Raw genomic sequence first — 13,252 nt, 5'->3', positions numbered from 1 at the left:
AGAGTCATCCTTATGAACTGTAACTGTACTGAGCTATATAACACAGTGATGTCCTTTGGGGTTGTTGGGAAACTTAACACTAAATGACTCCAGATACATTGTTTATGAGTCTCTCTATGTCTCCTTTCTTGATATCAGGTCTTGATTCTTTGTGCTCTCGCCAAAGCTGCACCCAGCAAGCAACCTACCTTTTTAAGGTGCTATTTGTAATCTACTATGAAGGAAATGGCAACCCACTCCAGTATTCTTGCCTGGAAAACCCCACGGATGGACTCACAAAGAGTCGGACATGACTGAGTGACTTCACTTTATGAACTGAAAAACTAGCTTAAAAAGAAGACTCATTGAGAAAGTATGCCATGGGCAATGGGCCTACTTTGAGCAACATTTAGCGGGAGTGGTGGCATACATGCCTTGCATTTCCAACCCTGCTCTAGCTATCACCCTTTCTTTCTTCTTTATTAAGCTTTTTCATGGCTCCACTTCCTCATTTCTCATTCACTATTCAACTCACTGCAATCTGGCTTCTGTTACTGGCAACTCTAGTGAAAACTCATCAGAATTCTAGAAAGGGGTTCACAAATTCAAATACCCACAAAAGCCAGAGAAGTACCATAAATGAATATGTGAGTCAGGTAAGTAGTCAAACAGGGTATGTTGAGACCAATGGTAAATCATAGCAGACGCTTAGCTAAAGGAATTTAAACTCAAAAAATATTTAAAACACAGAATAAGCCAAATAAAGTATAATCAATCCCACACCATGTTTGGCCTACAGATCATCAGATCTCTTCTAGACTAATTTGTCTAATCAAAGTAAATGAATTTGTATTCTAACACACACAGAAGGATCCTATTAACACATTTACATGAATACAAATTACATTTTACAGAATATCAATTTTTTGCATATAGTTATGTTTCAGAATTACAAGCTGTTTAAAATCTCAAAACAACTTCAATACATGTATAAAATTACATTTTATGAAATGAGATAATCTTTATAATTCAAATTTATATCTATATTTATTATGTTTATATTCTGATAAATATACAGGAATATATAAATATTATTTATATTTTATATTTAGATGTCTCCATTCATGGTCTTCTTAAACAATCGAACCAGAGTAAATCCGCTAAAAGATAAATCAGATTATGTCTCTTCTGTCCTTGGCTCAAATCTCTCCAATCTATAGTTTCCCACCTCATTCAATTAAAATCCAAAGTTCATACTACAGCCTATAAAGTCCTGCATGGTTTTATTCTAACTATCAGATCTGAGCTCCTCCCACTCTCTCCCTCACTTGCTACATCCTAGCTTTCCCACTGCAAAGACGTATTATTCATTTAGCTAAGAGGTCCTGAGATTACATGACACTTACATAGTTATCAATGAGGACTTTAATTAAAAATATTCTTTAAATTGAAGTCATACTTTCTACCCACTCCATTGACTTTGGGATTTTATGCCTAGCTTTTTATATTTCTAATCAAGCTTAACTTTAAAAAAGACAATATTTTCTAAGATTTCTGAAGTCTGATTTTATAAAAATCTTAGGAAATGTCTTGTTTATACCTCTAAGTATGCTTTACTTAGCCAACAATTTTACTTTTGTATTTTATGAAGATCTTTTGAATTATTTGTTACTAAAATGTGAACAATTAGTACAGTGCTATATTTCTAAAAGCATGTAAGAATAATCAAATAATTACCCAAATAAATATTCAGCTACCCCTTCATTAAGACCCTAAGCTTTAAGTTCAACTTTTTCAACAGGTGAACCTTGATTCTACCGCTAACTAACCAAGTGATCTTGGGCAAGGTACTTAATCTCCATACACCAGTCATCTCTTGGATTCCCCAATGGATTTCAGAACTAGAGGGCAAAATTCCAAAAGAAACTGGATTTTTGTCTTCATTAAAATCATAGGTCTTATCTTGCTTTCATTTATCCTTATTAGATTTCACACTATACTTCCCACTCATATTATAGGCTACTTAAAACACCGTAACAGTTACCATGGCTTCTCATCAACTGAGCTAGGAATGGTATGTGAAATCTCTACAGACTAATGAGTATCTGCAAATTTTTCTTAAAGACACGTACTTGCAGATACATTTGCCCAGCAGTCTTCAAAGCTCTACTGCAGAATGGGACAGAGAAGAAAAAAAGGCTCTAGAGTCAAACTGCCTGGGGTTTGAGCCTGGCTCACACACTCACTGACTGTGGATAAGTCACAGGTCCTTTCTGTACCTTACCTGTGCGTGCTCAGTCACTTCAGTCACGTCCGACCCTGTGCTACCCTATGGACCGCAGCCCACCAGACTCCTCTGTCCATGGGGTTCTCCAGGCAAAAATACTGGAGTGGGTTGCCATGCCCTCCTCCAGGGGATCTTCCCAACCCAGGGATCAAACCCAGGTCTCCCGCATTGCAGGCAGATTCTTCACCGTCTGAGCTCCAAGGAAATTCATCTTACCTGTACCTTTCCTTATCTTTAAAACTGGGGATAAAAGAATACCTATCTCATAAAACTATGATGAGTAAGAGAGCTCATCATTACAAATCATTTAGAAAAGTTACCTGACACGCAGTAAGCATCCAGTAAACATTAGCTTTATTATAGTCCAGGTAATTTTAATTATAGAATGTTTATTAAAACCCTGATAACATGGAACACTCCTCTTTCATTAAATAACTTACCCGTTGGGCATAAATATGGTAGACCTACCTGCATTGCTGCATCACCTATTGCACGTCGAATTTCCCTTAGAGTTTGATACCGTTCTAACAAATGATCACCACAGATGATGTCTACCTACAGGCAAATAAGAGTATAAGTTTGCTTTCCTGCTTCAAAAAACCATATTAAAAAAGAGGAAGATCAACGTAATTATTTTTAGACTAGACTTTGCTATTTTTATTTATTTATTTATTTTTTATTTTGGCCATGGCATGTGGGCTCTTAGTTCACCAATCAGGGATTGAACCCATATCCCCTGCACTGGAAGCACAGAGTCTTAACCACTAGACTGCCAGGGAGGTTCTGACTTAACTATTTTAGACTGATTAATGCTCTTACGAAAGAGTTTATTTACAAATAAAATGGAATGAGCATAGAGGACATGGCACAACACAGAACACAGCAGATATTCCAAATAGTTTCCTTGAATCTCTCAGAACAAGTTAAATCATACTTGATATGTTCAGCATAAGATGGCACAGAAAATTACATTTTTAAACAGTTCTATGACACAGTGATTAAGGGCTTATAATGCTTCAAAAGGCAAACTTTAGTTGTTTGAACGATTTTCTTATTAAGGAATATCTCATTTTCCAACAATGAAAAGTCTAACACTGATATAAAGTACACAATAAGGCATTGTGTTTTATGGGCAGAACAATCTTAACAAGGTCTTTTCAGCCTTTTCAGTAATGTCAAAGCTCTAAGATAAATCTACTTTTATACTGAATGCTCTAGACAGGACAATATGGTTGTACAGTCATATACTATATTGTATATGATTCCAGTATATTCACTTGCTAGAAACAGAAATGAAGTCCTTATATACTCTTTTACTGAGTACTCCTTTTCCACTGCTTCAAAATGGGAACAGGTCCTCAACATCTTATTAACACATACCACTTAAGAGACTCCGTCTCCTAAGACTCCTATTTAGCTTATGGCACGAGATTCTTCCCTGCTCCAAACCACAGTATCACCTCTTAACTCCTATTTTTCCTTTTCCTTTCTTCTCACATGCAATCAGCTACACATGCAATCTCACATGCAAAAAGCTACAGGTGTAGCTTCTTTCTTCTTTCTTCATAATACCTTTTACATTCATATCATTTTTTCAAGTGCTGCCTTCAGGCTTAAACCACTGAAATCATCTCCTAACCAGATTCCTAACTTCAAATTCTGTTTACTCTAAAAAATCCTACACAATGCCAACATGTTAATCCCTCTAAAACCTTTAGCATGCTTGGGTAAGAATAAAAAAGCACCTGCATTTAACTGAGCAGCCACTATGCACAGCATAATTACATTTATTTATTTTACATATGTTATCTCTCATCATTTTCACATTCCTGTGAGTTAGGTATTGTAATTCCCACTTTGCAGATAGGGATGCTAAGAAGTAAAGACATTAAATTTTCCTAAAATCACAAAGCCAGTAAGCAGCAAAGTTCAGATCTGAACCCAGGTCTATTTCCAGGTCTATCTTTCTCCAAAAATCAGTGCATGTCGGGGATTGGCAAACTTTCTATAAAGGGCTAGATAATAAATATTTTAGGCTTGTAGGCCACAAGATCACTGTTACATGTGCTCAATTCTATCACTGTAGTATAAAAGCAGCCACAGAATGGCTGTTAAAATAAAACACTGTTTATAAAAGGATGGCAGGCTAGATTTGGCCTGTGGGTCAGTTTGTCAAGCCCTGTGCTCTCTCACAATGAATAACCTCCAATTAGTAACAACTCCTGTTTTATGCTTACCAGTTTTAAAGTTGGTAGAGCAATATCTGTTTGCAAAGGACTTGAAGGCAGTAACAGCTGATGATGTGCACAGAACTTAGATCCAAGAAAAATTACAGAACTTAGAAACTAACATTATGTTTTTACTAAGTATCCACCAGTCCAGAGACCACCACTCTTAGTGGGCTTCACCATATGGTATACATTTATGACTTGGTTACTACAAATTTTCAACTTCATCCCAAGAGGTTAGCCAGTTACTAACAGTTTGATGCACATGGTCCTAGATGCTACGTGTGCATGCAGGGATTTTATTTTTATAGAAATGGGATCATGTCACATATTTTGTTCTACATATTCTTAAAACATACACACACACAAACACCAAAACCTTAATATACCACAGACATCTTTTGGAACACATAGTTAACTCTCTGACTTTAATAACTGCACAGTGTTCCATTTTATGAAATATATCATAAATTATATATCCGTTCTCCTCAGAAGCATTTAAACTGCTTCTCACTTTACCTGTTGATTACCTTAGTTCATTCAAACAGAGTCACGTCTGTGAGGATGTCACAAATATGACCCAAATTATTTGATAATTTGGTAGAAGGACTCAGCATATTCACGGTTATGATTTACTACAGCAACACAGCAAGGATATAGTCAGATCATCAGCAAGGTAGAAAGATACAGGGAGAGTCTGCAGAAATCCATGCACAGGCTTTCTTTGCTCTTCCCTCCCAGTCCAGGAAGCAATACTCCCACAGTACTCTTTTCTCTAGCAGTAGAAATGCAGCCAATTTGTGCGGTGTCTCTGCCAGGGAAGCCCACTCAAGGCTCAGAGTTTAGGGTTTTTACTGAGGTTTGGTCATGCTGGCATTCTCTGCCTAGCAACTACCAAATTCCAGACTCCCAGAAGCAAAGCAGGTATTCACTGTTTGTTCAGTCCAGGCACAGGGAAACATGCAATAGTTAGGTAAGTTTTTATATTAGTGCAGGGAACTTTTTACAAGCCAGCTCCCTAGATGCTAGGCAAGGGCCAACCTTGTAAGCCAGCCCTTCTACAGACAGCAGCCTCGGGTCTACTTTGTTAACTCCTTTCGGCATAATCTTTCTAACCTCTGGAGTATTAAGTCTTAGACAGGAAGGATAACGACAGAATTTCTGAATCTCAGAGCAGAAATCAGAATGTGAAGATAGTCTTAAGGGAAAAAAAAAATCCTTAACTTTTTAAAAGCAAGATCACACTAAAGCTTCCAAGACAGAATTTTTCACTGAATGAGCCAGTGCCACACTCATCCCTCTTTGTTCATATATACTCTTTTCTTTGATAGAAAGTTCTTTTCTTTATCTGGCCAAGAAAAAAAAAAAAATCCATTCTGCAAATCCTTTGACAAATTCAGAGCTAAATCATTCACTCTGTGCTCCTGATGCACTCATCATAGCCTATTGTCATTTTACATCTTTCCCACACAATTCTGAGTTGCCTGACAGCATGAATTTTCTGTCTCATGTCTGTACTGGATGCCAAGCACATAGATTGCTCAATTTAATGTTAACAGATAGTAAATGAATGGTAGGGATATACCATATGACAGATTGGAACCTCCGTAAGATAAATGATTTGGAAACAATTCAGTGGTATGGTTAAGGGTTAAGGCAATATACTAAATAAATAATAATAAAAAGGAACTTATCAGGACGTCCCTGGTGGTCCAGTGACTAAGAATCCCCCTGCCAATGCAGGGGACACAGGTTCTATCCCTGGTCCAGGAAGATCCCACATACCTGAGGCAACTAAGCCTGTGCACAGCCTCAATTACTGAGCCCGTGTGTCACAATTACTGAGTCCATGTGCCTAAAGCCCATGCTCTGCAACAAGAGAAGCCACCACAGTGAGAAGCCCGAGCACTGCAAGGAAGAGCAGCCCCTGCTTAGGGCAGCTGGAGAACGTTTGTGCACAGCAACAAAGACCCAGCACAGCCAAAAAGTAAAGTAAATAAATAAATCTAAGGAAAAAAAACCTATCTTACAAGATGGAATTCAAAATTTACTACTACATTTTTTACATAGAAAATATTTAGTGATAAATGTGATAAGCATTTTATAAAACCAAAAATAAGATCAAATGATGTGATGTACAAAGGAATATCTCACAAGAGTTGGTTTAAAAAAAACAAACATGAAAAACAAGAAGATACAGTAAGACATGAATAAATTCAAAATACCACTAAGTCAATCATGATAATTCAAAGACACTGGGGTCTCTATATGAAAAAAAATCCACTCAGATAATTACTGATTTCTGGTTTGAATTAACTTAAATCTCTTAAGAACACGTGATCTATGTATTTTTTTATCTTTCAGAACTATCTTCCTTTTTTATTTTTATCTGCCACAAATAAATAATATCTTTAAAGGTATTTTATCATTTAACAATCCCTTAGTAATCATTCATTCCTGCTAGTAAATAACCATTCATGAAGGTCACATATCTGTAAACAAAGCATACATTTTCTATTTGGAACTAAATGGTTTTAAAGAAGGTCAGCACAGAAGACTCAAGTGACTGGGTTGATCAAGAATTGTTTAATGGTTAACTATTTTGTCTAATGGTTAACTATTAACCATTGGTGTGCTCAGTCCATGGGGTCTCAAAGAATTGGACATGACTGAGTGACTAAACTGAACTGAATGGTTAATTAGCTCAATGTTTCATTCATATTAGAATTAACTCTTGTTTATTTTCTCTTGGATTTAGAAAGCTTCAACAATTTTAGTCACAAATGGGTCTGCATAATTATCTGTTCTATTATTTTAACATTTTGGTGAGATAGTAATTTATGAATGTTACCAGCTATATAGTACCTGAATTAGAAAAAAATATTTACCTAGAGAACCAAGAGCTGAGAGAGAAAATTAAAGACTGAAACAAATTTCAAAGTGTTAAAAGCCTTGAATTCTATGAAATGAGGAAAAAAATAAACCCACATTTTTATACAATAGAGTCAATTTAGAGTTTTGGCAACCAAATTTCTTAAAACACCAAATGTGAAATTTATCAATGGCTCCAATCAATATCTAGCCACAGAGGAAGTAATCTATACCCTAAAGAAAGCCTCTTGGGTGCCACTTCTTATTCTGTATAATCAGGTGCAACTCTTCTGATTTCTGCTGTTAGAAATAATAGACTATTATCGGGTCACTCACAATTCTTTGTTCAGGAGTCTGTAAACAGCTATCTATTTCTCACCAAAAGACTAAGAATAAAGGAAATAAATAAGTCATTTCCAGTTTTCAGCTACCATGAGATATAGCTAGCATTATGTCAAAGTCAGTAAGGGAAGTCACATCTAACTGCATTTAATATATATTTGGAGGAAGGCACAGCAACCCACTCCAGTATTTTTGCCGGGAGAATCTCTACGGACTGAGGAGCCTGGCGGGCTACAGTCCATGGGGTTGCAAAGAGTTGGACACGACTGAACAATATATATTTAGTACCAACAGATATTGATACTGAAAGCATAGCAAAATTTCAGCTAGTTTTAAAATATTTACTAACTTAATCTATAATAAGTAGATATTTTAGAAAAAAGTTATTCTGTGAAATTTTACACATGATGAAGAATAACAAAAAATCCCTTTTAAATTTGACTAATGAAAGAGCAAAACTATATAAATGTGCATTTTCACTGGCCCACATTAGTAAACTATGAGTATATTTACACTTTATATTCAATAATACATGGTGTTTGAGATTTTCATCTTACAAAAGAAAGTATTATACAACTACAATGGAAGATCTTTTTCAATCCTTAGAAAAATAAGAGTCTATACTAGATAGATATTTCACTTTTCTAGGTGTCCTGAGCTAGATACTGATACAAGGATGGCCTCTGAAGAGACTGAATGGATAGAAAAGTATACTTTTGCTCTACTATCAAAAAGAAAAAAGCTGGAGCTGAGGCTCTAGAAGCTGTTTAATCATTCTCATATCCTCAACTTTTCTTTTGACACCCAGAGATGGTAATCAATGGCAGCAAGAGACAGCCAGTAAGTCAAATATGATTAAAATTTGGGGGTAGGGATCGCTGTGTGCCAATATTCAATTACTACTTACAATATTTACAATGTCATAAAACAAAAGCCACTGCATGAAATCCTGGAGACAGTTCCTTCTTCAATATGCTAAGGGTAATCTCACAACTTCCCCTGTCTTTTAATATTTATTTTTATTTGGCTGTGCCAGGTCTTAGTTGCAGCATGTGGGATCTAGTTCCCAGACCAAGGACTGAACCCAGGCCTTCTGCATTGAGAGTGTGAAGTCCCAGCCACTGGACCACCAGGGAAGTCAGTCCCTTCCCCTGACTTCTTATATACACATACTCTACCTGACAAGCTGGATCAAGACCCATTTTTCTTCTGAGGAATTTTTCTACATGTCCAATAGTTGCTTCTCCTGAAACTCGGACAAACTTCTTTTCCAATGGCTACAAAAGTAAACAAACAAACCAATTTCAGGTGAAAAATACATAAAATGCACAAACCTTAAAACACATTTTATAGCAAAGATGATTCAAAAGATTTACAAAAGAAAGTTTGAGTTAATTTATCTATCCCATACAAAAAAAGAATTTTTGTTTAGCTTCTCCTCTCTAAAAAGTGTCAATTCCTGGAAGGTCTGGAAGAAAGACCGCAGAGAAAGGCACAGCCTACTCAACCTGCTGATGAACCTGCAGAAAAGGCTGATGAACCAATGGAACATTAAACAACAAACCAGTCTATATATGTATTGTCATACATGTAAGAATGCAGGAGCACATACTGATGACAATAATTTATACTTTGAACCAAAAGATGCAGAATGGTGGGATAGAATGGTATGTTTTAGGAATCAGTTCAGATGTGAGTTTTTCCTAAGCTGCCACCAAAACCATATAATTGGGTTCATTTTTCTTTAAGATGGTCTCTATAATCATTTTCTAGAAAGTATAGTTCTCTCTACTAATGTTTTTATATGAAGAACATAGTGTCTTTGTGGTTTTAACGACAACTGTGAAATAAAATTGTTTCACCTGCTGGAAAAAAAAAAAGTCAACAATTTTTTTAATAGAAAGGCTTTAAAACTTAGAGCAAAATTTATTGCAGTGAATACCCAAGATTCAATGTCTAAAAGAACGTAGCCTCCTTAACAAAAAAACTGCAAGAAAAAAAAAAACCAACCAATCAAAGAGTAGGAGGAATCCATAGACTAAAAAAGATATAAGGCCTATAAATAAGAGATATCAACCAATTACAATATATGGATTTTATTTGGATCCCAATTTTAAAAAATCTATAAAACAACTTTCATAGGAAATTTAAATAGCATGTGGATATTTGATTAGGAATTACTGTTAATTTTTAAAACTATAGCATCATTATTATATTTTTATAAAAAGTCCTCATCTTTCAGAAATAAACTGAATTATTTACTGATAAAATGATAGTCTTGGATTTGCTTGAAGATTATATAGGAGAAGTGATAAAGGTAAAGATGAATTGAGATTGGCCCTGATTTTATAATTATTGACATTAAGTAATACACGTACACAGGCATTCATTTTACTATCATCTACTTTGTATGAGTTTGAAATTTTCTTGCAGTAGTGGAAAATAAAAAGATTAACATCTAAACATAAATGGCTGGAATCTGATCCAATGGTCTAAGGTGATGGGTAGAGAGACCATAGGGTTTTAAAGTAGAAACAAACTGAATGCTTATCTTGCTATTCTCTCTCTGAGGCAATTAAAAAGATATTACTATTTTTTTTCCATTTATTTTTATTAGTTGGAGGCTAATTACTTTACAATATTGTAGTGGTTTTTGCCATACATTGACATGAATCAGCCATGGATTTACATGTGTTCCCCATCCCAATTCCCCCTCCCACCTCCCTCTCCACCCAGTCCCTCTGGGTCTTCCCAGTGCACCAGCCCCGAGCACTTGTCTCATGCACAAAAGGATATTACTATTAACAAAAATGAAAAGCTGGGATAATAAGAACTAAAAGGCATCTTTTAGGAAAACATAAAGTATTTTTCTAGAACTAGCAAAAAAGGAATCCTAGAATTGTTACCAAAAGGACTCAGGCAGGTTAAGCACGTATTTGTCCCATGTAACAGCACTCAGCTCTCTTCTCTGTAATTTGGTTTCTTAAGAAATTTCCTAACGATAGCCTTATCCCTAAATACCATAGTACAACAGATAGCATATTAAGTGCAAATATTCCAGAGGCAGACTGCCTGGGTTTAAACCTTGGTTTTGTAATTTTCTAGCTGCAAGTCTTTGGACAACTTGCTAAAGCTTTCTGTGTCTCCATTTCCCCATTTGAAAAGTAGAAATACTAGCAGCACCTACCTCACAGAATTATCATGAGGAAAGGGTGTTTAAAAAGTAAGTGTGTGTGTGTGTGTGTGTGTGTGTTGGTTGCTCAGCTGTGTCCGACTCTTTTTGAGCCCGTGGACTGTAGCCCACCAGGCTCCCCAGTCCATGGAATTCCTTAGGCAAGAATACTGAAGTGGGTCGCCAATTCCTCCTCCAGAGGATCTTTCTGACCCAGGGATTGAACCTAGGTCTCCTGTATTGCAGGTGGATTCTTTATAGTCTGAGCCACCAGAGAAGCTCTAATATATGTAAATAACTATAAATAATTCCTGGCACACAGTACGTACTTAGTTACTACTAGTGCACTGATTTATTGTGCTCCTTTATGTGAAGGAATGTAATTAGAGGGCCTAGTTGTCATCATGGATACTGATACAATGCAGACAAAAACGGCAAAGGTTCATGTTTTTTTAACACAGGTGTAAGAATCATCTTGCAAATCTATGGCAGTCTTTCTCACTACGGAGCAGAAACAGCAGTGCTCCAAGCGCAATCTTGATAAAGGTACTGCACTGTAGGTACCATTGCCGGAAGAGCCTGAATCCTACCAAGCCTTGAAAAGCTGCAATTCTGGGTCATCTAGCTAGACGCCTGCCTGGCAACAAGTGCATTTCTGAAGGTCAATTTCTCATTACCATCTTAATAGTAGGCTTCTGGTATACCAACAGAGGATAGTTCAATATTCCTCATTTCTAGTTCTTGATGAGCACTTCACCCCTATGTGTTTGTTAAGATTAATCCAACTTAGTTGAGGTTATCCATACTGTACTTTTTAGATTATCCAGAACAGAATTATGAAATCTGCCAACATCTGAAAGAAAACATTGGCCTTAGCTTTCAAAGTTGGGTTCTCACATGGTTACCTTTAGTCTTCATACTCCAGGCTCACAAGGTAATGCTTTCTTCTGCTATAATTTTCAGATCCAGCTTTTTTTTTTTTTTTTTTTACTAGGCAAAGAATTTTATTTATCTTTGTCTCAAACTTTATTCTTAGGCTTCTTCAGCTTCATTAGCTGCAAAGAATGAATTGTATATAAGCAAAAACTGAAAAGAGCTGCAGTGTCCAGGGGCTTAGGCTTAAAAATATTAGAGATCTAGATTTTATCAGATCCATAAACAAAATTTTAAAAAGCAGTCATAATATAAAATAGCAGCTCCCAGTAACTTCTTCAAGATTTATCTTCTTCAGAAGTTAACTCAATTCAGTTTGCTTCATTCTTGGAAGCCTCATCAAAATTCTCCACAAGATCTGGAACTTCATCATCATCCTCCTCTCCAGTGGCAAGTGGTGCTTTCCCATCCACGGATTGTTTGGGCAGAGCTTCAGCCGGTCTCCTTAAACTGGTCAGACTGTTGGCACCAAGCTGGTTTAAGATGCTGGGGAGCATTTCTGTCAGTTGCTTTGTCTCAGCGTGGCCTGTAATGGTGAAAGTGTTTGCTGCCAGAGATGCCTGAACTTTAGGGTTGTTAAAGTGGATCACTGTTCCTTGATTTGTGAACATATTCACCTCTTCAATACCAGAGATATTGTTTACCCCTAACTTCTTTAAAGAGAACTGAAGTTTTTTGTCATCTGCTGTGGCTGTTCTATGAACCACCTTCTTCTTTCTGCGAGCAGTTCCTTTCCCACCAATGCACACTTGTGCCTGCAGTTTGGCGAGTTTCTCCTGGTTCATGATAGTTTCTTTCATCTTGTTGGAGCGGAAATGGGGCCGCGCGGGGGACTAGGGTTGGCGCTCAGGTGGTCTCGGGCAGACCAGCTGAGGTTGGGCGCACACACGCGGGGACGCAAGATGGCAGCTAGAGCCAGATCCAGCTTTTTTAGAAGAAAATGTACCTTCTGATTTTTGCTTTTTTTTCTTAAGGCTGTATATAACCCAGTTCTCACCTAAATGGTCAACTTAGTTTTTTTTCCTGCTACACCTAATAGCCTCCTACCATCTGCACATAAACAGAAAAGTAAAATTTCCCAGAAGAATTATATTTCTTTGAAATTAAGCACAAAAATCTTCCCTACCACCTGTTAACACAGAAGGTCAATTTGATAAGAAAGCTGGAGTAATGAGATAAAATCTATAGGGAGATTTAAGAGACTTTCAGTTATTTCCTGGCTATAGAAAATGCATACTACTAAAAATATCTTTTAAAAAGATCAACTCATTTTACTTTGAAAAAATTCCTGCCTCTGTCAACTGAAAATAGTTACCAACCCAGTAGCAAGGTAAATCCCTAGCAACCAGATTGTAATTCTGAAATACCACTCAAGGATACCTTGGAGAAATGACCGACTCTGTGTCTGGGGCAAGAGATGTACGAGTTGAGTATGAAATA

The 13,252-nt window shown here is 36.6% G+C and overlaps 2 protein-coding genes across 2 annotated transcripts in view; both read right to left on the bottom strand.

Moving 5' to 3' along the window:
- PCGF6 (polycomb group ring finger 6) overlaps positions 1–13,252 on the bottom strand; it is a 28,082-nt gene that overhangs the window by 1,777 nt on the left and 13,053 nt on the right. The window contains exons 8-9 of the mRNA XM_043475551.1: positions 8,886–8,984; positions 2,735–2,821 (exon numbers count right to left, since the gene is read on the bottom strand). Coding sequence (XP_043331486.1) covers positions 2,735–2,821; positions 8,886–8,984 — 186 coding nt within the window. The remainder of the gene's footprint in view (positions 1–2,734; positions 2,822–8,885; positions 8,985–13,252) is intronic.
- Positions 11,882–12,746, bottom strand: LOC122445964 (transcription factor BTF3-like). The gene has a single exon (XM_043475553.1). The coding sequence runs from the start codon at positions 12,610–12,612 to the stop codon at positions 12,124–12,126; it is 489 nt and encodes a 162-aa protein (XP_043331488.1). The 5' UTR covers positions 12,613–12,746; the 3' UTR covers positions 11,882–12,123.

Source organism: Cervus canadensis, chromosome 8 (assembly GCF_019320065.1).
Source record: "Cervus canadensis isolate Bull #8, Minnesota chromosome 8, ASM1932006v1, whole genome shotgun sequence".
In the NCBI taxonomy this organism is placed as follows: Eukaryota; Metazoa; Chordata; class Mammalia; order Artiodactyla; family Cervidae; genus Cervus; species Cervus canadensis.
Note: the sequence above shows the minus strand (reverse complement) of the source record. Positions and strands in the feature narration are given on the sequence as shown.

Bases quoted from the DNA above. Each gene is read 5' to 3' on its own strand.
- LOC122445964 (XM_043475553.1), bottom strand. From the start codon at position 12,612: ATGAAAGAAACTATCATGAACCAGGAGAAACTCGCCAAACTGCAGGCA.